At 42.4% G+C, this 23,112-nt stretch overlaps 1 protein-coding gene and 1 long non-coding RNA gene across 2 annotated transcripts; one reads left to right on the top strand and one right to left on the bottom strand.

The window, feature by feature from the left end:
- Positions 1-10,242: 10,242 nt before the first annotated feature.
- On the bottom strand, positions 10,243-15,419 carry CTSL (cathepsin L). The gene is made up of 8 exons (XM_017806181.1): positions 15,307-15,419; positions 14,759-14,894; positions 14,293-14,415; positions 14,055-14,210; positions 13,485-13,709; positions 11,754-11,922; positions 11,439-11,556; positions 10,243-10,654 (listed from the first exon to the last, which is right to left on the bottom strand). The coding sequence occupies exons 2-8, from the start codon at positions 14,882-14,884 to the stop codon at positions 10,555-10,557; spliced, it is 1,017 nt and encodes a 338-aa protein (XP_017661670.1). The 5' UTR covers positions 14,885-14,894; positions 15,307-15,419; the 3' UTR covers positions 10,243-10,554.
- Positions 15,420-15,477: 58 nt separating this feature from the next.
- Positions 15,478-20,775, top strand: LOC108493142. Its single transcript, XR_001873377.1, has 4 exons — positions 15,478-15,685; positions 16,079-16,145; positions 19,451-19,542; positions 19,785-20,775. It is a non-coding gene; the product is annotated as an uncharacterized LOC108493142 (long non-coding RNA).
- The last annotated feature ends 2,337 nt before the right edge of the window (positions 20,776-23,112 follow it).

Genomic DNA, 23,112 nt, shown 5'->3' with positions numbered 1-23,112 from the left:
TCCGTCCCTCTCTCCCTTCCTCCCTCCCCTTCTCCTCCCCTTAATGCCACCCTCCTTCCCTCCCTCCTTCCCTCCCTTAATCCCTCCCTCCTCCATCTCCCTCCCTTCCTTCCCCCTCCCCCCTTCCCCTTGATCCCATTCTCCCTCCCTCCCCCCCTTTTTCCTCCTTCCCTCCCCCCTCTGCTCCTCCCTCCCCCTCCCCACTTTACCGTTGCTCCCCTTCCTTCCCCCTCCCTCCCTTTATTACTTAATCCCTTAATCCAACCCTCCCTCTCCCATCCCCCTCCCTCCCCCACCCCCCTCCCTCTCTTAATCCCTTAATCCCACTGTACCTCCCTCCCCTCTTTCTCTGTCCCACTCCTTCTTCCCCTCTGCCTCTCCCTCTCCTTCCCTCCCTGCCTCCCTCCCCCCTTTCTAAAGCTCTGACAACTGCCCAGGATCAGCAAGAACAGCGTGTACTTGTTTATTCTGTTCCTTATCATGTGCTTCCCAAAACTCTGCTATCAACAGCAGAACATAGGCAACACTTAAATCCTGGTGATCGAAGAGGAAGCAGAAAAAACTACTAGGGTTTAGGTAATTGCCAGCTTTTTACTGCATGATGCAATTGTGCACTCTGGCTGTGAAATTTACTAAATCAGTTTTCCCAAAAAAAAAAAAAGGACATGGTATATGTGTGCCTATATTATTTTTATGCATATATTTTATATATATATGTAGTCATTCTCTCTCTCTACAGTCTCTATATAGGAACACAGACATTGATGTCACTAATTTATTGAGAAATTCTGTTGCATTTTTTAAATCGGAAACATAAAACCAAGCATAATTCAAGGCCAGTCTAATTAAACTAACTATACCAGTACTACATCAGCAGGATCACTTTTAACTTCTGTTCCCAAGGGGTCAGGAGAGATGATTAAGGGCGCAGCAAGAAGAGTGACTCGATACTTCCCAGTGTAACCACGGGGCCTCTAAAAACCACTGCTTTTTAGGGAAATGCTGAAAGTAAGGTTGTATTGCAGTGGGTATACATGGTCTAGTGACTAAGATGTGTTCCTGCAGGCAGGATGTTAATACCTGAGTACTGCAATGTGTCAGTCATTCAGTGCCCTATTTGCTGTCAGCGTAACAGCACCCAAGTTGTCTCCGTTTCACTATGGCTTCAGAGCAAAATCTGCATATATACCCAGCTGCTAGCCTTCCCAGATTTATTTTTTTTTCCTCTGTTTGCACCAGAAGCACGTTCTGATAAACAGCTGCTCTTTGGGTGGCTGTTGATGCTTAAATGAAAACCTAATTTGTAGGCTCCTAATTTGTAGGCTGCTATGCGGTTGATACCTATAAGAGATCTGTATCTTTCCTGTGTAAACAACCCATACAAACCTCAAATGAAGATAAGGAAAGCACCAGCTTTATTCATTGTGAACTGTGGACTTTGCTGGAGTCTGGCTTAGACCTACATCACTTACCTAAGTACTTATATGTATTCTGCTACATATTGAACAACCCTGCAGCCCTCCACAGAGTCCATCTTAAATGCTCAGGGTGACGTTTAAAGTTTCCCTTTCCAGAGTGATACCAGTTCAGACCATTTCTCCAGAGCTCTCTGACAAAACCACAGGGTGAGGGGGACACAACCTACAAAGGCCTTGTGACACTGAGCCACAACTTCCTCTCGTGATCAGCTGCCAGGGTATCTGAGGGCATTCGTACAGCTGAGAAAACAAAGACATAGATTTTTATTTTTTTAAAAAAATCATAGTCAACATAGTGGTTGGTGTGAAAGGGGACACACCACAAGCTGCCATCAACACCACCAGGAGAAGCATGTAGTCTTCATGATGAAGGTATTCTGACTCTGCTTCCGTACACAGAAGTCAGCAACGCCTGATATTATTCCTCAGATAATCATCAACATGATAGAAAATTGAAAATACATGGAAACATCAAATACATGAAGTAACAGACATGCATCTAAATATTACTTCACGTGTGCCTTTGTATCAGAATTTAATAGCTTCTGGGCATAATATTATATATAAATACACCAAGGCCTATTAGATTTCCTATTACTTTTAGAAGAAGAGGTGGAAAGTATACTATTTTGTATTATACTAGATATGACTGTTGTTAAAGCACAGCTTGCCAAACTGGCTGCAAAACATAATTCTTCTTTCCAATTATTGAACACCTTTGCACCTATTTCAGAAGTAAAACAAAGGCAAACTACTTAAACTTGGTGTTATCCAATAACACAAGAAAACACAAAACCCCACTAGTCTTTAATAAATGAACAGTTGTTCATGAATTACTTTGAGAACTAAGTTGGACTGAGCAGCCAGCTGCAGAGAGGCAGCCTTGTGACTGCAATCACAAGATGGGGTATCCGAGAACAGGTTGGGGCTGGCAGGCATCCCACCAGTCTCGTGGCACGCAGCCTGCCTGTGCTGCTGCCCTGCCAGGCCAGCACTGTGAGGAGCTGATGCCAGGCCCTCGCAGTGGGACCTCACCCTTCCCTGAGAAAGCAAGACAGCAGAAATGCAGGCGTTCTTTGAAATGTAGGATCAAGTGTGTCTCTGAGCATTTGCATCCAAAGTTGTTACTTAATTCTGTTTCCAACAAAGCATACACAGAGGGAGTTCTGCTGGTTTTTTTCATTAATTAAAGTTATATATCTGGAAAAGTCAGGCAAAACTTTTCTTCATCTATAAAATGCAAGCTAATTAGAACAAGAAAGAGCTCTTAGTTTATATGGATTATACTACACAGTTAGAGTCACTGTGAGAAAAGGGTGGTTGGTGCTTATGGAACAGAAAGAGGGGGTTTAATAAGAGGAAAGATTACATAATCATTAACTTCTGTAGGACTGCAAAGGTAAAAGTATCTATTTTCCAGAGGTATCCAAGGCCCAAAAAAGGGTTATAGCAGTGAATAAAATGAACACTGATACAGAGGATCTGGACACAGTTACCCAGAATTCCTGAAGTTTTGAAGAGACAATCCCTACCATTCAGGCTTCATATCATCATGGACAATGCTCACAAATCCCATGCATTGCTACTGAAAACACCTTTGGTTTTTGTTCCTAGCTTTCTGCAAATAGATGTAGTTTCATAAAACAGAAACGTAAAAACCTCAAACCAAGCATGCGATCTAATTCCATTGAACTGATTTCAATACTATGTGGACATAGTATTTCCCACTGAGATCTGCCCTGAGGAGGTTGCTCTCACCTGATGCAATCATTTGCATCATGGTTTTGCAGGATTCTGTTCATCAGGAGATGAGCAACCTGGTTTCTGGTAGCAGCTTTTGTGGTTCTGACCACTGCAATCAGTGAACTGAGTTTGATGAGCCAGCTTGCAGAGGGTGTTGGCCAAGACAGCTATGTACTCCTACGTCAATAAACGGAGTTTGGCCTAAGAATTCTTGTCAGCAGCAGAGCATATTACCTGGTAAATATTCTAATAATAATAATGGCCAGTCTTCGCGAGCAAAGATTTGGGAAAGGTCATTAACCCTTCGAGCCTGCGCAGTGGATTTTTTAGGTGAGACCCAGCGTGCGCTGAACTGAGCCCACCCTTTAATCCTGAGGTTCATCTGCCGGGGCCGAGCAAGCTTGGACAGTGGCAGTGAGGTCCCCAGGACGTAGGTTTGTTTAGAGTGACCTTCTCTTAGATGGATTGCCTTACAGGGCTGACGAGCTCCATCTGCCCGGGGGGCTGGGAATCGAACCCGGGTCGCAGCGGTGAGAGTCCTGCACCCTAACCACTAGACCACCAGAGGCCCCGGTAAATATTCTATTACTTTTGAAAAGACACCTCCATGAAGGAGATAATACACCTGCTCAGTTACCTGATCAGCTGTACTCCAGCTGAATGTGCAAAGCCAGCCTAATCTCAGCCCAGAGCATGCCTGTTCATGATGTCTCATCTGTCTCATTGATTCAGCATGACACTCCAAAGCACTGTTGGCACATGCCTGGAAAAAAAAAAGGAGGTCATCTTTTTTACACGCCCAGCTGCTGTGGCACTGGCCCCATCATCACATGCTCTGAGGAGATAGCTCTGAGACACTGTACCAGGTGATGCACCATCTGGGTTTTGCCCTTTTGATTGCCAGGTTTCCTGTTTTGTTCCCACATGGACAATTTTCTCCCTTTTAACAATGCAGTGTGATTTATTATTCCAGCACAGGAAGGGAAAAAGGATACTGCACAAATGAAAAGAAAGCAGGGAGGATAAGTAGAAAGGGCCATACAGGTAAATGTAGATCTGAAATTTAAACTCGGTAAAAGAACAAGAACAGGGATGTTTACCTTTTAGATTTGTTAAAGCAACACTGGGAGAAAACAAAGCGAAAGTGGAAGGCTTGTCTTCTCTCAGATATACACACACAGCTGCTAATCAGCTGCATGGCCTCTGGCAGGTGGCCTCACTGCTTTTGGCCTTCTTCCTCTCCCACTCTTCAGCTCTGTGTTAGTTTAGATTAAAAACTCAGTGGCGAGGGAGTTTCTTTTGCACTTGGTTTGCAGAGTGCCTAACGAAAAGGGGCTATAAAGTTTGTTGAGATGTCTGGAAATACTGCAACACTTCATAACAATTCCTGATGGGCATCCTGTGACCACAAGTTTGCTTCTAAAATGCTCTGTAATATTGTGAGAGAAATGTGATCAAGGCTCGGAACAGCACTGAATCAGAAAACACAGGCCCCCTTCAATCCTTCCTGTGACTAGCAAGCAACAAATAGCAAAAAGACAGCATGATTTATTCTTAACCCTTGCACAATTGGAATTTCAATATACACAGAGAGAGTTTATTTCAACTACAGGAGAGTATTATTATAAATCTCCAAAAGCCAATGCAATTTCACAACATAGCATAGATATTTTCAGCATGTATTTCCTGGTCCAAAAAAACCTTGCTGTCAGACAGTGCTTCATGCTTGAATAAGGAAAGCAATACTGCTAAACATGGCTGAGCAGAAGGAATTTTAAGACGGCTATTGAGAAGCACTTGCATTCACAATTCTTGCATTGCTGTGCTATTATGGCAAAAGACTGTGCTCTATGTTTGGTCATAAGCATATCTAACAAAACTGGATACCTGCAGACACAGTGAGTTTTGTGGGCAGCCCTACATAAATTTTTTCTTTTGTGATTTGTTACACCAGGATCATAAACTGATATATTACAGAGATACATTTACACTTTCTTTTTAAGTGTGAAAACCTACCTGTGACTTGGCAGCTCTGAAGCCACCTCATTTGACCTTTGGATTCTAAGCAGAAGCAGTAGTTTTCCAAGATGTGCTACAGCCCCAAGGAGTTCTCAATATCCCGTTTCAGCACAAACTTCTCAGACACCCTAAACCGGTTTGAGTGTCTAACAACGCAGAATTTATTTTAAACAGTTCTATGTCATGGCATGCATGCTGTGCAGGAAACTTTCACTAGTAATTAAAAAAAAAAACCACAACAACTTGTTAGAATATTTCCATATCGGTTCCTGAGACTGCAATTTTCCCTAGTAGAGGCATAAAGTAGTAGCTGTAACAGCTTTAGAGGTCCCTCGGTGGCACTCCAGGAGAGCACAGCTAAACCATTATCACCCTAGGGGAACACACATTAACATAGACAAAGAACTTTGAAAGACAAAGTTAATTCCAGATGAACGTCAAAGTGTTACCAAGCATGTGAACAACTCTTACCAGGCTGGAAAGTTATCTCTTCCTTGCTCAGATCTCAGGCCAACCACAAGCTTTCCCTGGAGTCCCTCACAAAGCCACCCTTACCCAGAGTAGCCTTCTGAAGGTGGCTGGGGAGGAGAATAGCTCACCCTCTGACCTTGCTCCATTCTTTGACCACTTCTTCCCAAACCAGGGCTACAGAAGGTACCAGGTATCAGAGCTGCAGCACCACACCTGACAACACATGGTGTTACTTTTACAATACATTTCTCAGCAACCCTTTATTGGGAAAGGCAACAGGTTTCACTCAGAAGTAGGTTTTGGATCTCCTGGAGGTGGTGAGAACTGTCAGTGAACAAAACAAGGAAGACGCATTGTATGAAAGAACCCAGTAAGTATTTCACAAATGCCCATCTTCGTGGTTTCTTTGCTCCTTTATGCACAAAGGTTCACGATAGCTCTACAACAAATAACAAGTGTGATGGAAACAAAAACTGTTGCAGATATCCTATTTTAAAACTACTGGAAAACAAATCTTCATGCAAATCAGCTTGAAAAAAAAAATAAAGCAGTCATGTTCTCTGTGCACACAAGTAAAGGTGACTTCTTCTGAGGCTCCTAATCTATCTAAACTTATCAATCCATGGATCAGGTCTCCACCATGTGCCCTACTCTCCTCCTCTCCAAAGTGAAGTTGCAGATTGGGCTCCCTGTCTGTTTACAGATGAGCCTTACTGAGTATCACCTAGGTTCGGTTTTGTGAATTGTGGATGAAATTTTGTGTCTGTGTTCTTCCAAATACTTTAGGTGCCCCTGTACTTACCTGAAATTTTAGTACTGATTCAATAAAACTGTGATTAGAGAATGAGAGAAAAACATCCCCATCAGTGATTGAAACAATTATTTCTTCAAAACAGTATATTGGTTAAGTCAGCATTTCCTGCTATGAATTTCCAACAAAAAGACTAAAGGGTATCGGACAGACTGCAATTAAAAATAGGCTCTCAATCTGTCATACACCTAGAGCTAGACAGCAGAAGCATCAGTTTACATTATGACAGCCATTAGGGTATGCTCAGTTCCTTGGTTAATAGTCAGAAACTGTAGCCAATTTCCAATATGTAAAAACTGGTTAATTGGTATTAAGCTGAAGAGATACATGATAGGATTTTTAACTTGATCAAGGAGATTAATTAAAGAGCAAATACTGCATAACTGATGTTCAGAAGCTAGTTTTTTTGAAGTGGGTAATCCCATTTTCCCATGTCTGTGGTTGTCTCAGAACTATGAGTGCTGTTATGCAGATCACCAGTTAATCATTCAGTACAGTAAATCTTCACTGACACAATTTATCACATTTGCCTTCCTTGTAAGGTTTCCACAGTGTGAAATGACATATTTTGTCACCACGGTCCTTTGGACTATTTTGAAAATTACTTTGCTGTGTAGGGTGGCACGTGTCTTTATGTAATAAAGAAAATACACACTCTTCGTGGGGTGGTAAAACAAAGAGATTTATTTCAAATTCGGTGCTGCTTTATCCCTTAAAACCATGTGACTTCTTTGACCAGTAAGGTTGTCTATGTCAGCGGATGCTCCCTCGGGCACTCTTGCCCTGGTACATCCCCTCGTACCTTAGACATGCCCCCTACATCGCTGCATGGATTGTGTAGCAGAATAATAAACTTATTTGTTCCACTGTTAATGTGTGGAAATTGACTTAATATTCGCAAAGACAAAACCCAATGAACACTAAAAAAACCCCACCAGAATTCCATTCTACTTAGCAGTCACAGATAGGATGAGAAATTGACTGTTTTTAAGGGAAAATAGTTTTCTACATAATAGTTAAGTTCATTTCTCACAGGAGTTCAAAAACTTCAGGTGTAAGTTAAATAATTTAATTTCATGGCTTTCCTTGCCTCAAGAGCACAGACTTTAACAACTGTGAATACATTCAACAGTTGGATCATAGAAACTGCTAAGAGATCTTTAGGACAAAAACAATCTATCTAAGAAGCATCAACACATGGAAATCAAATACAAAACTTTTTTTCTTCCCACATTTAAATAAAACTGCTCATTTGCACAATTAAAATGCTAGCAAACAATGACTGCAGAGGTTTATCACTGTACAGAACTGCCATCTGCCATGCATGTAACATAGTGCTCAGCTCCCATATTGAGATATGCATTAAGACCCCATTAACAACAGTGGCTGTAATTTACACAGGGCCTAAACAGGGCAGTAATTATAGGATTTTTTCTGATAACACATGTGCACTAGTATCTTTAAAAACAATACATCTTGTAATAAATGCAACTTCAGGTATCTGTAGGAATATAAATACCAAAGAATGCCTTGGAAAAAAATACTGGAACAGCAATCAAAAGCTTTAATTACCCATAGCTTTCTGAGAAGAACTCAGAAGCTCTCTATGTCCACACAATAACACGCATTTGCTGTATTTTCAGAAAGGAACAACTTTAAAGAGAGATGACACTTTCCCCAATAGGACATATAGGACTGTGGAATCATTTGGTACTTTATAACAGTACATGTTAAGTAAATGAAACAGCTTTACAGAGGATAGGGCCACTGCAATGGAATCACAAAACTAAAGTTAAGGTTGTTCTTGAAATGTAACAGGTTTTAAATTTCTACCAGTGTGCTTAACTGCAACTTATACAGAATTTTAGTGTTTACTGTGTCATGTAAGGCAATTCAGGGTGAAGCTGTTACTTAAGAAGACTGTGTAAACATTAAGCGATCTACATGACCTGACTTACCCTGTCCCTTTCTTGATTATTCCACTCAGGAGAGGATGTTCAGCCAGAACAGTCAGCAAGTTTTAATCCATGCAAATAACTGCACTATCTCACTTTTTTTTTTTTCTAAAAAATCAGAGGCTGATGCCTCTTTTGTGAGCTACATGCCCATTCATGTGCATGTGCTTTGGAAAGTTATTTCCTTTTCACTTCCCATCTGTTTATAAAAATATCTTGTTTTCCCAGCAACTTTTTTTAACCTCAGCTTTTGTAATTAAACACCTTTCCTGCTGCCCATTTTTTTTCAGGAGCTCAAGTCCAAGCAGGCTCTATACTGGTCTCACCCTTTTTTCAGCCAACACAGAAAACAGGTCTCAGTCCATCTCCAGTTCTAGGGCAGCAAGAATGGAGTTTACATAGTCACTTCTCTGGTAGCATTTTCTGCCATTTCTCCTGCCTCCCATCTTGAATGTACTGACCGTTGCTGTTTTCTTCTGAATATCAGCCTTTAGAGGACCACCTGTTGAGCTCCACATTAATTTCCTCCATAGCTTCTCCAAGCAGTGTGGATGCTCTTCATAACAGGTTTAGCAAGTCAACTTAATAGCTACACTCAAACCAGTATTTCTGCTCTGTGGCTTGTTAAATAGCCTCTCGGCTGAGTGAGGCTCTTCTTATAAATAACCCAAATTTGTAGGGAAATTCAGGTTGAAATAATTCATCTATAAGCAGCATATACACAGCTCAAAATTATAAATTGTTATGGATAACTCATCCTGGTTTTTTCCTTAAAAGGAAGTTTATTAAATGCAATCTTAAGACTTATAATTCCCACAATAAGGAAATTCATCTTCCACAAGTTGTGGTCTAAGTGTTCCCTTGTCTGCATGGCTATCAGATTCTGAAAAGACATTGTACATAAAAACCTATTGGCCCATAAACTCAGAACTGGTGCTAGTTACACTGCAGAACTACCCTCCTTTGCCTACAGCCCAAAAGCAAGAGGGGATGCCAGCATCCAAAAACCAAGGTAGGTCTTCTACCCTCTGCTGTATTTGGTATTACCAATTTGCCATCCTTTGCAGAAACCACTAGTACCCAAAACATACATAACAGTAGTATGTAACAGCTAGTACTCATGTTTCAGCAGCGGAGATAACCTGCAGAGGAGAAAAGGAGGTACAGGGAACAGTATAAGTTACCTCAGTTAAATCAGCCAGCATATATACAGGTAATAAACAGAGGGGCCCAACTTCACTTTCCACAGGGACATAATTTCTCCCCCACATCCCTTCTTTTCGCAGTTGAAGCTGGTACAGGTGGGCAAGACAGTATTTAGTGTCCTGCATCATTTAAGAAACAAGCTCTTTGAACACTCCAGGTGTGCTTTGTGTGTTCCTACTCTATCCTATAATGTTCAAAAGGATACAGCCACTCAAACTATACCAGTGTGGTACTTTGAGGCGCCATTAAGAAAACACTGACAGAATGAAAAGCAAGTGAAGATCAGATGCTTCATGCAGAAGATGACAAGACAGAAGATCTTTGTTATGAGATACAAAGAACCAGAGATATTACTATTTTTCTGCTTCCCCTTTTAAATAATATGTAATAATCCATAAATAATAAATCCTACACTCCTTTTTATAACAGCTATTAGCCATTCCCAGATAGTATTGCATTTTAGTGATGAATGAAGACAGGCACACATATAGCCTCCAGCTCAGGGTATGATTTAGGATGCCTGTTCCCAAGTGAAAAAAACACAGACTAAAAAGCCAAGTCATCTGTACACAGTGGAATTTAAGTATTTATTTAAAAAGTAAACCTTTGGGCACATTGCAATTTAAAAAAAGGAAAAATACAAAGAATCTACTGGATTAAGCAGTCAAAAGCCAGCAATATTACAAGCTGTTTACATACCAACATTTACATTAATTTAAAACAAGTGGCATGTCACCAACATGTAAAATATATTTCAAAAGGTTAAAAAATCAAGTTGAGTTTTGAAAGACACAAGTCTACCACATGTGTGAACATGGGTTTGGTCATTCAGTTTAAATCCCCTCTTGTACTGAAATGTTCAGTCTTCAAATTATACAAGTGGATAGCTAGCAGCTGTTGCTATTCCACAGTGGTTCTTCCTGTCCTTGGCCATGTAGATATATCCTTTGTCACCCCACTTCTCACCCCAGCTGAAAACAAAAGCAAAGGGTTTGTTTATATATTCAGAAGATACTTATTTACTGCCCCAATGTTTAAACTGAAAACTGCTGCCTTCCACATTTATGGAGAAAAATCAAGATAGCTGCAGCCAAAACCTAAAGTGTTTTCCAGCAATTAAATGCATGTTACAGAAGAGGCACCCCAAGCTCACAGAAATTAAGGACACAGCCATTCTCTCACTAGGTAGTCACACTGAGGTGCAAATTTTGATTACAGATGCCTGAAGCTCAGACTGCTCCCAGCCAACTTAAAGGGAAGTCAGAGATTGCAAGCAGCATTTGAGGGTGTGCCCCAGTAATGTTGAGAAAATGAGACAAGCTCATGTGATGTGCCCTTTGGCATTACTTTATTGTTTTCCCCCAGCTTAGGAGCTAATTAAGTTCAGGTGTTATCCTATTTCAGAAAAGTGAAAAGCACTCTGCTTTCAAAAAAAAAAAAAAAATCCATTACACCCCCACAATATGGTTTCCTCCTGCTCCCCTCTGCCCCCCTTCTTTAATATCTACAAGCTGCACAAGTTGTTTCAGTACTGACCCTCCTTAAATTAACTGAAAAAGCTGCTTTGGGCTTACTTTATTAGGCTGCCATCAGTGTGAGTTGGATTTAACCTTTGTTACAGAATACAATCTGAAAACAGTCTCCAGATTTTCCACACATAGGTTTTTAACTACTGTAGTCTCCCTACCTCCCCCCCCTTACAAGTGACAAACTACCTTCCCCTTCTCTCCTGGGTACATGACAGACAGATCTCACCTGTTCTTAACAATCCAGTATTTCTTCCCATCTACATCTTCCCCCTCAAAGCCATAACCTACAACCAGAACACCATGGTCCAAGTCTTCACTGCTGCAATCTGGTTCATAGTAGATACCTGTGAAGGTGTAAGGTCACATGTGAACAAGCTCATCAGCAGAAAACCCTTCTCTCTCACCAGAAGCTTTGTATATTTCAAATTAAATGTTCACAGCCTCTTGAAAGTTAGAGGAAGGAGTCATAAGTGTATCATGGCAGAAACTGAGGGACAAGTACACACTTATGTAAGAGAAACTGAAGTTATTAAATCCTCACCTGACTGATAGAACTGGAACGAAGTATGGCCTGCATCAATAGCAACAGACACTGGACCCACAGCTGCAACTGCTTTCATGAGAGCTCTTTCGTGTCCTTGAGGGATGTCAACAAAGCCAGTGTCATTAGCAGCATTGTATTCTGCCTTGTAGCGACAGTCTTCATCATCCTAAATATAAAAAGCTGTAGTTATTACACAGTTCTCCACTTAACACACAGGTGAGCACAGAACTACCAGACATTCTGAGACTTTCCTGCCTTGAAAACAAGGGAGTGAAAAGGCTCCAGTTGCTTTAGCAGTGCTTTGAAAGGAGAACAGAAGGGGAATACAGAAGCTGCTTCTGAGTTTCTCAGAAGTACAGAAAAATAAAGGACAGTGGAGCCCCCCCCTAAAAAAAAAAAAGAACCTTTACTGGGATGCAGAAAACCATAATATTCTGGAACTCTGTCCTCTTTGGTGGGCAGGACATATCCTTCCAGGGAGGAAAGAAGTCCAGAATGCACTAATGGCCAACGGAAGAGAGCCAAGTATTCATTAATCACAAAGCAATCCCGAAACTGCTTGTTGAGCAAGCACTAAAATCCACAATTTTAGACTGTGATAGTTTGAAATTACGTACAGAATGATTCAAATGTTAGTAATTTGTATTACATGACCTTACATTGCAAAAATACATTTGTGTATTTTGTGCTTCTTCACATTACTTTTTTTTTTTTTTTTACAGTAAGCCAAAACTGTTGGTGCCACACGCATTTACCTCAGGAGAGAGGCAAGGCCTAGTTTGGAAGTCAGGTCATGTGAAACTGATTCAAGCAAGAACATCCTTCCCTTACCTGCACTGTAGATGAGTACTAAAATTGTTTTTCCAACTAAAGGAGCAGAGTACAGCTCAATTGCTTACTTTTTGTACTTGACAAGTTAGGAATTTTCTATAATGAACTGGGACCTCTAGAACAGCCAAGATTAGGAAAAGTTGAGATTTCAGGACACAGGTGAACAGGAACCCAAATCCAAAGGCTTCTGTGTTGTTCACAACAAATGGCATCCCTATTGCCCATTCAGACAGCACAAAAGAAGCTGCAAGAATAGATCCGCTATTGTGAGCAGAACTCCTAAGTGGCAAAAACCTCAAACCATGTCCTCTCAGGTGATACCACGATTTATTATGCTCTCTTGTCCTCTTATATCTGTTTAACATTTGATGGATCACTAGAGGTATTTTAAAAGTCTGTCCATTACCTTAATTTATGTGCATTTAGTCCAGAAGTAGAACTTAAGGCATTGCCAACAACTGTTACAAAAAAATGACACTAGCAACAAGAATTAGGTGGTGTATAGGTATCAACTCTGTAACAGGTCAACTATGGGAAAAAAAATTGCTTCCCTACCAGTAAGTAGCATGATTGACAAGGGCTGGGTTCCTGGTTTGGTGTGGCAACCAAGATAAGGCATGATGTCTGATAGGCAACAATGAGGGGGAGGAATAAAAATATTTGCTCCAGTTTTTCTAACTGGTCTGGCTAGACTTTGACCACAAAGACCAGCACAGTATGTGATTCCTACTGGGGCTAGTAGTTGTGCTAAGTTATCTTAGCAAAGATGCAACAGAAAGCACAGATTTACTGATCACTGTAAAGACATTTTCCTTTCTAGGTATGAGTTTTCCAATACACAGCTTCTCCACACAAAAAACATGACACCGGCAATACAAGTTTAGCTACTACACTTACCTTTGCAGTGTATGGGTAGGATTCCTCAGAATCAATGCCCCCATTATCCTGCACATACTGGAAAGCCTGGTCCATGAGACCACCATTGCAGCCTTGATTCCCTTCAGGGCGAGAACAGTCCACCAGATTCTGCTCACTCAGTGAAACAAGTTTGCCAGTTTTTCTGAAGTGCTGCCCTTCAAGAGCTCCTGTTGTGCTGAAAGCCCAGCAAGAGCCACACTGACCCTGAGGTATAAAATGAAATCACAAGTTGTGAATCCAGACAAACTAGGCAATTATATTTCCCTTACCACTTATCTAAGCAAGAAAGACAAAAGTCACAAGACCAATTTTGCTTGCACACTCTTAACACATACAAATGAAGATGCTGCTGAATTCTGAGATATTTAGTACAGAAGTCCTAAAAAGTCTTAAAGAGGTACATCAGTTTTAACAAAATGGTACTTAATCCAGTAAGCTTGTACTAGGCTTCATTAAACAGGTACACAGTATTTTTTCCTCTATGGAAGTGGATGTAGCATTCAGGAAACTCGACCAGTAACTGGTTAGAAATCCACCAACAGATAGTACCTGGTCTTTAACTGGAGTTACATATCCCTTCTCTCGCCAGTCTACTGATCGTGGTACTTCCAGGAAACTGGGCTCAAGAAACTGGGATCCTCTGTACCTTCTTTCTGACTTCTTGTGTACATAACCATTCACCAGCTGTCTGAACTCCTCAGTTGTCTGAAAAACAATTCAATATATGCATTCATTATCTATTAAACACTACCATCTAGGACAATACATTTCATGCCTCTATACATACCATGTCACCAAACTGATTCATTCCCAACCTGTAGCTGTGTTTTCCTAATGTGTGATCCAGATTATGGAGTTCAATCATTTTCAAGTTCTTCTCCCACACCACTCTCCTCCAGCTCTCCTCTCTCTGAGGGGAAAAAACCAGCATACTTCAGAGAGACAGTCCAAAGTTCACTTTCATGACAACGAGCTTTGTTAAGGCTCCCATACTCGGGCAAATTTAGACTACTCGAATGGGAAGTCTGAACACTGTTTAAGAGGTGGTCTTTTTCCGCGTTCGTAACAAAAAGGAGTATAGTGCAGCTGAGTCGACGCACAAGCACAGGAAAGGGAGCTGGAAAGAGGGGGACTTATCCTTACCACGCGCAGCCCACAGCCGGCGTCGCAACAAAGCAGACATGACTCAGCTGGCGGGGCCCAGCTGCGTGCGCTCGGTGCTGGCCCAGCCGAGCACAAACCCCGGGGCTCACCTCATGGTAGTCCTTGTTGTGCCACGACTTCCACAGCTGCCAGTGCCCATCCAGATCGGGGTCCAGCCTCGGCGCACCGAGAGCCAGGCCCAAGCAGAGGCTGAGCGCAGTTAGGAACGGGTTCATGCTGGCAGATCTGCCGGGGACGGAGGAAGAGGGGTCAGCCAGGGCTCCCTGAGCTCCACAGCTCCAAGCACGGAAGGGGAGCCGGACCCGCGGCCGCACTGCGCGCCCTCCGCGCCCCCGCCACACGATCGGCAGGGCCGAGCACCCGCGCACCGCGCCGGCCACCCTCGCCGCGGCTGTAAACAAGCTCGGGTGGTGCGGCCGGGATGCGGGCGGGTAGCCAGCAGCCTCCCGAGGAGGCGGCTGGAATGGCGGCCCCTTCCCGGCAGGACAAGGCCCCCACTGCGGGACAAGGACAGGGACAGGGACAAGGACACAGCCGAGGCCAGTCCCCCCCCCACCTCGCAGCCCCCCTTCCCCCGCCTCGCAGCCCCCCTTCCCCCGCCTCGCAGCCCCCTCTCGCCTCGCTCCACAGTGCCCACCTCTTTACCGACAGACGACCCGATCCGACAACGCTCCCTCTCTGCGGCCCCTCTTATCCCCGCCGCGGCCGTGCCCGCCCCGCCGCGCCCATTGGCGGCCGGTCCGGTCCGCACCTCCCGCCGGGCCCGGGGCGGGGTCTGCCCGGGTTGTACCCGCAGCACCGCGGGGAGCGGGCGGGGGGTTCTGGCGGGCGATGCGGGGTCGCCCCGGGACCATTCCGCACCGCCGGAGCCGCTACTTTGGGCAATGTTTGTCTAAGTATTTATTCTGAGCGCTGTCGGACCGGAGATGGCGGCAGCACGCTAAGCCTGCTGGAATTTAACCCGGGGGAACTTAAAGCGGGCAGCTGGCAGAGCGAAGGAAAAACAAAGTCTGGAGGTAAAGAGACTTGAATGGCGGATGCTGGCAGCCCCAGCCCCGTCCTCATGCTCCCGGTAATACCTCCTGCTCGGGGAAGGCTGGCGAGGCAGCTCCCGTGCTGCCCTGGCTGTCCCTGGCCCTCGGTCCCTCCGACATCCCGAGCCCCCTCCTTCTCCCTGGGAGAGCTGCTGCCCCTGCAACTGCGCGGCTTTGTGGAACACGGCAGGCAGGGCCGTTTCTCTGAGGCTGCGGCCAGGCAGGTGTGAGCGCACCGTCCCAGTGGCTTGGCGGTGACACTGGTAACAGAAGCATTTCCATGAAAGTCCTTTTTATTCCCCTGTGATTTAATATCTGAAAACTGCCTTTTTTTTCCTTTTTTTTTTTTTTTTTTTTTTTTTGCCATGTGGCTAGTGTTTGTATGCATAACGTCCACTAATGCCTACTGGAAAACACTGTGACACCAAGAATTGCAGCACAGGTGAGATATTAAAAGGCTTACACATGGACTTGTGGTAGCAGTACACAGCATTGCAATAAGCAGTAGTAGATAAACTTTGATGTTTAACAGTCTCTAGTAGTAGAATAACTGCAAGAGCTATGCAAGGTTCATCCTTAAGGTCTTGTAAAGCCAGCTGATGGCTGTAGCTTACAAACTTGAGAGCATATATTTAGAGTAAAAAACAGGGTTTGTAGAACTGTTGCACAACAGCAAAAAAAAATCATATTATGTGAGCTTCTCCGTTTTCTGATGTCTCAGTACACATAGTTGTGTTGCTAAAACAAGCAATAGATTTCCTTAGCCAGGTTATCTCAGTAGCAGTGTTTGGCCCAAGGAAGCCCCACAGAGCCAAATACATAAAGATGTGTTGGAGGGGTTGTCTTGTCTTTTCAAAGTACTTGTGCAAGTCTCCTTTCTGTTAGTATCTTTCCACCATGAAATTTTTTACTGCATAATCAAGACACATTTGAAGACCTCAGGAGAGTTAGATGAACTTCCTGTAGTTTGATTAACTCATAAATAGGGTTTTTTTAGGGCTTGTTTGTTTTGTTTGTTTGTTTGTTTTTTTTAATGCATGGCATTTGAAAAGTTTTTACTTAATAGCTTTTTGCTGACATTTTCCATGCTATCAGATTTCTCAGTCCAGTTTAGGTCAGCTTTGTTTCTGCAATTGTATCTAGTATCAAATGAGCATTGAGAGGCTACAAGTAAATCAATAAACTACAGACAAGGACTTCTTTTCTAAAAGCACAAGATGTTTAGCTAGCATGACAGGAGGTAAGGTCTAAATTACAGAAGGTCTGGCACCACAAATCACATGTCTGCTGCTCTGTAATGCACCCTAAGATGCACTAAGACAAACTGATGCTCTTCTGGATGTTATGAGGTCGTATCTCCTTGGGGAAGTTACCATGCAGTCAGCTAGCATGTGATACCACTGTGCTACCTCTCCTGGTGAATACTTTTAGTGCACGTACACACACACATACACATGCACACACAAGTCCATTTTTACTCTGAAGGTATGTTCACTCTAAAAGTTTAGCTGTACACAGGGAAACCTTAGCTGACAATTTGTTGAAATCCTTGAAGGAGACAGGAATACTTTCACCTTCAGCATGTTTACTTAGGCATGTACTGAGTAATAACTGTTGTGTGGATATATCAGTTCCCCAGGTATTTTCCTAAGGAAGCCTAGGACCCCAGGTGCAGAACCATGTAAGCATATACAAGGAAAATCTGCACAGCAACATCCATGGTCAGAACTTGGTCATCACAAAGGTGCCATTTAGAAACCTTTGATAAGAAGCTGGCTTAGGACTACCTCCAAATCCTGGATGCACATTTGCTCTCTGAGAATTGTATTATATTGTTATCAACATAAAGGCTGCCAGTCATGTTGCAGCAGCTGTTCATTATTTCAGCCAAGGTAAAAACACTGTTATTACACAACTACTAGACAGCCCTCTGTCACTGTCCCTACTGCTCCTGCCTGTGCACCATGATGTGTTCAGAAGCCAAACTGCAATTCCAGTGTGATGGTGGTCCGCTGAAGTCAACAGAATAGGGTCAGTGGCAGCAGTTACAGGTAACTGGGCAGATGCTGCTAGAAATAATTTTCTATCAAACTGTGCAACCTTGTGACAGCATGCTGCAGTCACATCAGCTGTAGCGGCCTTTGCTCTGTTGAAAACATCTATGTGGGGACTGAGCAATGCACACCTTCTGGGTTAGCAGAGAGAAGGAGTGAAATCAAGAGCTCCTTCATTTCATTTGCTTAAAAGCTTAGCTGAAGCCATGCCATCCAGTCCATAGGAGATCTAGCTAGCCATGCTAATCACAGTAGTCAGAGTTCTGTCTGCAGTAATCTAAAGATCAAAACTTGGAAGCAAAAAGACACTTGCCCATTACTTTAGGTCTCTTCCTTTTGGAGGGTAACTTTCCAAATTGCTTTGAAAAAAAACAGCTTTTGAGGAACTCTCTATATGCAAACCTCTAGCTGTTTTGCCAAAGGCAACCACTCTTCTAAAATGTAGGAACACCACCTTTTAATAACTGATCATGTCACCATTGTAGCAGCTGAAGGTTTGCCAATTTCCCTGTAGCCATCAGGCCTTTCAAGTTACCAGATAACAGAGGCTGTGCATTTCTAAATAGTCCCAAGAAGTTAGTGTAGCAGTGTGTTGCCTCTGCAGTTGGAGGAGTCAATTAAGCACTGATTTCCAGGGACACATCTCATCAAACTGAGATGTACCACTGAACGTTGCAGGTGTGCAGCACAATCCTCCCCCTTTGGAACTGCTCTTCGTATTAGAATCCAGGCTTTTGAAATTTGTTTTGTACGTTTGAATCCTTGCCCTTCTTTATTGTCCTGATATGAATGCACAGAGGAGAGGGCCAATCTGCATATTGGCAACCCAGAAATCAGAGAAGTTAAGCTCCTTTGCAATGGCAGTTGACTTGCAAAGCTACAGGAGGCTGGCAATATATGAAAAACGTCTGAGCAATGTAAACAGAATAAGCTATGTTACACTCAACTGTGACAATTCTGTGTGCACAAGCAGCTGCCACGGACCAGCAATCTCAAGGTAACTCATGAGCCATGATCCTTACTGAAGTAAAAACAAGGGGTTTGTTTGTATGACATTTTATCTAAACAGCAAAGGAAGGACATTTTATTTAGTCAAACATGGATCTTAGTATTACTGTGAAGACTAAATTCAGGATTTTTATTGATGGAATTAAAATACTGAACTGGCTTACTTAAGAGATAACAAGAGATTAGCTGAGTTAGTTAGAGCATGGTGCTAATAATGCCAAGGTCACAGGAACCCCGTATGGGCCATTCACTTAAGACGGACTTGAGGATCCTTGCGGGTCCCTTCCAGCTCTGAATATTCTGTGAAACCATTGATCTGTGAAAAAGCTATGACTGTGAACATGTTTGTTTATACCAGATTAAAGTCCTCTGCCTTAAATTTGGTTTCTGTCATTTCACCTTACTACACTATAGCTTAAGAATGGACTTCTACAGCAGAATGGTTTCTCAAGATGCACCTTAAAGTGTTGTCTAGCCTCAAATGCAAATTAGTGTATTTCACAGCAAGCTTTCACTGTCCAACTTTCATTTCCATAAGAAATGCTGCTCACTTTAGTACTTATTTGTAGTAGCACGTTCAGAAAAGTTTTAGGAACTGCAGATATTTTTTCACCTAAATTGATTTGAACATGTCTGATAAAAAGGCTACCAAAAAACTATGAGTGGTTTCTCTTCTTCCTTGCAGTTCCATGAAAATAACCAGCCTACCTCCACAATTTAGGCATTCCTCACCAGAGATCTGAAATGGCTCTGGAGTTTCCCTCTGGCATTAACAAGGTTTGTTCATAAGTACCTACTTACGAATCTTTGTTTTGGATTCTCCCGAATACAATATCAGACTTAAACTGTGCTTCAGCTGGAGCACCCATAATGAAGTTACTTCCATCATTATTAGGTTAGAAAAGGAAGCAGCATTTACTTCCAGAGAACACAGATAGGGTTCTGTGAAAGTTCTGAAAACTTGGGAGACGGCTGGGGAGCAGTGACACAATCCTTCTGAAACTCCTCTTTGTTTTCAGGTCTTGTGATCTCCCAGAATAACCATTTCCTCACCCAAGTGCTAGATAAGAAACCGCATTCCAGCTTCTTTGCTGGTCCACAAGGCAAAGACGACTTCGTTTGCATCTCAATGTCTTACCTGGTCACAGGAGTCGAGGAATGATGCAACGGATTTCTTGCCCTGCAGGAAAGAGCGGGTGGGAGTCCTAGTACCACCTCTACTTCAGGGTTAGGATTTCTCAAAAGCAAAGCAGTATTACTTTCCTGTGAGGTTTTCTGATGAAAATATTTTTTGTATGTGGGGAAAAAAAGAGTTCTTTTGGTTTCTTTTTTTCTTTTTTTTTTTTTACCTTAATGTGTTTTGGCTTTTTTTATAGAGGTTAGATACTGAGTCATATTTGAAGTCAGCTTTGAAGCTTTGACCGTGGTGTAACTCACATACTTAACATTTTAAACTTCAGTTTGATTGATTCCTCATTCATTACTCAGTGTTTCCTCCTAATTTCTGGCAGGTAGTAATTTCTGTGTTTTGGGAGATTTATGATTTTGAAAGTCAACCAGGGGAAATAGTGGGAGGATGCGGAGAAATATTTAAATTCTACGTCTTGAATTGCTGATGTAGAAGCCCACAAATACAGAACAATTTCCATGTTGTATTGATGTTTCTCTACAATTTAAAGGACATTGGTCCTTTAAATCCTCCTTATACTAAGGAGGATATTTTTTACTAAGAGATAATTTTTACTCTAAAGTAGTTACCATTTTCTGACTCTCATAATTTAAAATTTTATTGTAACAAGTTGGAAATTGCAAATCTTGTCTGTATTGTAAAGTTCCTCTGACCAAGACTATTTTTTTACTGCCCATGTGTACTCTAGAGATCAGAGTGAAGGCATTTTAGCAGATTTCAAAGGTTTCGGGAGGATTTCATATACTATTTAATATATGAAATCACATTTTGTTTTAAACAATGATCCAACATTTCTTTTTTGAAATGGAAGCAGTAATAAAGTTAGAGAATTATAAATCTTTAAGTGCTCGAGTAAAATGTTCGTTCTTTTGCAAGCCATTGTCAACAGTTGCAAAGCATGAAAGACAGATCTGTCCGTCTCCTGTTGTTCTTGGAGCAGTAGTGTCTAAAGGGCAAGCTGACATGCTGGAAAGCATTTCCCATGATAAGGTTAGAGACTGTGAGTGAGGTGAGGAATTATTTTTAAACTTTGAAGTTACAGGCTGGGCTCCATTAACAGATCATGTGAGAGAAGGTTAAACAAAGGTGCTTGCAGAAGAGGAGAGAGGCAATTGAAACAACCAAATATGGATCTTAAGTTTGTTTTCCTGAAAATCAGGTAAGAGGAAAATGAGTGCATCTGCTTTTGGGGTAAGAGCAGTGGTGACTCACAACTGCTGTCATTCCTACTTTACAAACAGCAGGGCTGAGGAAAAAGGAGCAGTACTGTGCTGTTGTGGCCACTGAAATCAAATGAATGACCTATGGAGAGATAACTCTAGGCTCTTCAACACTGAGATTAGCCTTGTTAAATCATAATTCACCTTTTTTCCTATTTCTGCTAATCAAGATAAATGGAAGGATTACCTAGTTTGCTGAATGTGAACACATTGTATAAATCAGTGAAAAGCATATCTGCCAGTCTCTGAGATTCAGTAGAAGCATTCTCAGCCCATTGACCCTCAGGATGCTGGCAACTGCTGTCAGATTTACATAATAATTTCAAATATTTTAATAACTGCTTAGTCACTGTGGCAGGCACACACTACACCAAGTCTTTCTGGCCACCAAGGACCTGCTTGATTTGAATCTTCTCACTATCAAGAGAGCAGAGTTTCTTTTGATCTGTCCTTCTTTGATCACCCTCAACCTGTGAAGCATCCCAAATGTACATCCCAAGCTTCAGGACAGTACAGCAAAGGTAAAGGACTTCTGTGATGGTTCTCCATGAGCCACTGTGAGTGTGTGCAAGAGGACATTCATCTGGGTGTAAGATGAAGCTGTTTCAGTTAGTTGCCAGCATGAAACAAGATATTTTAGCAAACTGTTTCACATCTCAGCAGTGATTTGATGGTTCCATGACAAGGCCATACATAGTGCAGCAGCTGCAGAACTGACAGCTGAACTCTGCTTCTCTGACTTGTCTATGAACAGCTATATATAAGCCTTTGCAATTTCCTCTTGCTCCATAGGGAAACATCCACAGGGATTTCACTAGACCTTGCCCTTGGGCTTGTAGAAAAGCACAGTGAGTGACTGACACAACATTCATACGATCACTTTTCGTCTTGTCACCAGAGTCTTCCTCTGTTCTTAACAGGCTATTGCTTGGGGTGTGGTCATGCATTACTAGAAAAGTGCGCTGGCATGGGGTGGTCACTGTCGTGCCTACAGTACCATACAGCTGTGCTGGACTGTGGCTCAGCTGCCTAATAGTCAGACCTGTTCAAGCCAAGCCTCACTATTCCCATCTCAGAGACCTTTACTTGCAGATTCCTCCATCCCTGAGCTATATCACTCAAAGTAAGACTTGGGTATGAGCCAAGTAAGCTGTTTTACACACTGGCTGGCAACCAACTCATTACCTACAATATCCATGATTTAATGCAAAAATTTGGTCTTTGCCCATTGCTGGAAAGGTGTTTGATGACACCCCTTTGTTCAGAGGCTGTCCGGATGCTGTATACCTGGATTGCCTTCTGCTCTCTTGCCTCCTGATAGTGGTTCCAAACCCTTCCATTAGCATAAAGGGCAGACAGTTGAGCACACACTGCAATTCAAACATAGCACTGGCTGCTTCCCCTCCCCCAGCTGACTTTTTTTAAAAGATTTTGTGTTCAACTGTTTAAAACTGTTCAAAACAGAGGCTATGTTTAAGGGAAAAAGTTTGGACTCCCGTCAGTGCTCTTTAATTGGCAAAAGCTAGGGAAGCCCCTCTGGTGTGGGGGGTGGCACAGGAGCTGCTGGCAGATGTGTCAGGAGAATGCACTAGGAGAATTAGTTTGCCAGGGTGAACACAGTCTGCTCTAGCTACCATGTCTGCTGACAGAGGCTTTCCTTTGCTGCATGTTTCAATGCAAATTTTCAGAGGCCCTCAGTCCTGACACTTGGATCTGGAACTAGGTACATTCACAGTCTGTCCGCAAAATGTTAATCTCCAAATACTATGACGAAGACAGAGAGAAAGAAAGAAAAGGAGGAAGAAAGGAAGAAACATACAAAAGAATCAACACACTAGAAGTCTAGAGTTTACCTATAAGACCTTATTTTGTGACTATTTTGACTATATGTACAGTGGCAAATATCAATGTAAATATTAAAATATTTTTTATAATTAT

Source organism: Lepidothrix coronata, unplaced genomic scaffold (assembly GCF_001604755.1).
Source record: "Lepidothrix coronata isolate B3197 unplaced genomic scaffold, Lepidothrix_coronata-1.0 Scaffold14, whole genome shotgun sequence".
NCBI classification, from domain to species: Eukaryota; Metazoa; Chordata; class Aves; order Passeriformes; family Pipridae; genus Lepidothrix; species Lepidothrix coronata.
Note: the sequence above shows the minus strand (reverse complement) of the source record. Positions and strands in the feature narration are given on the sequence as shown.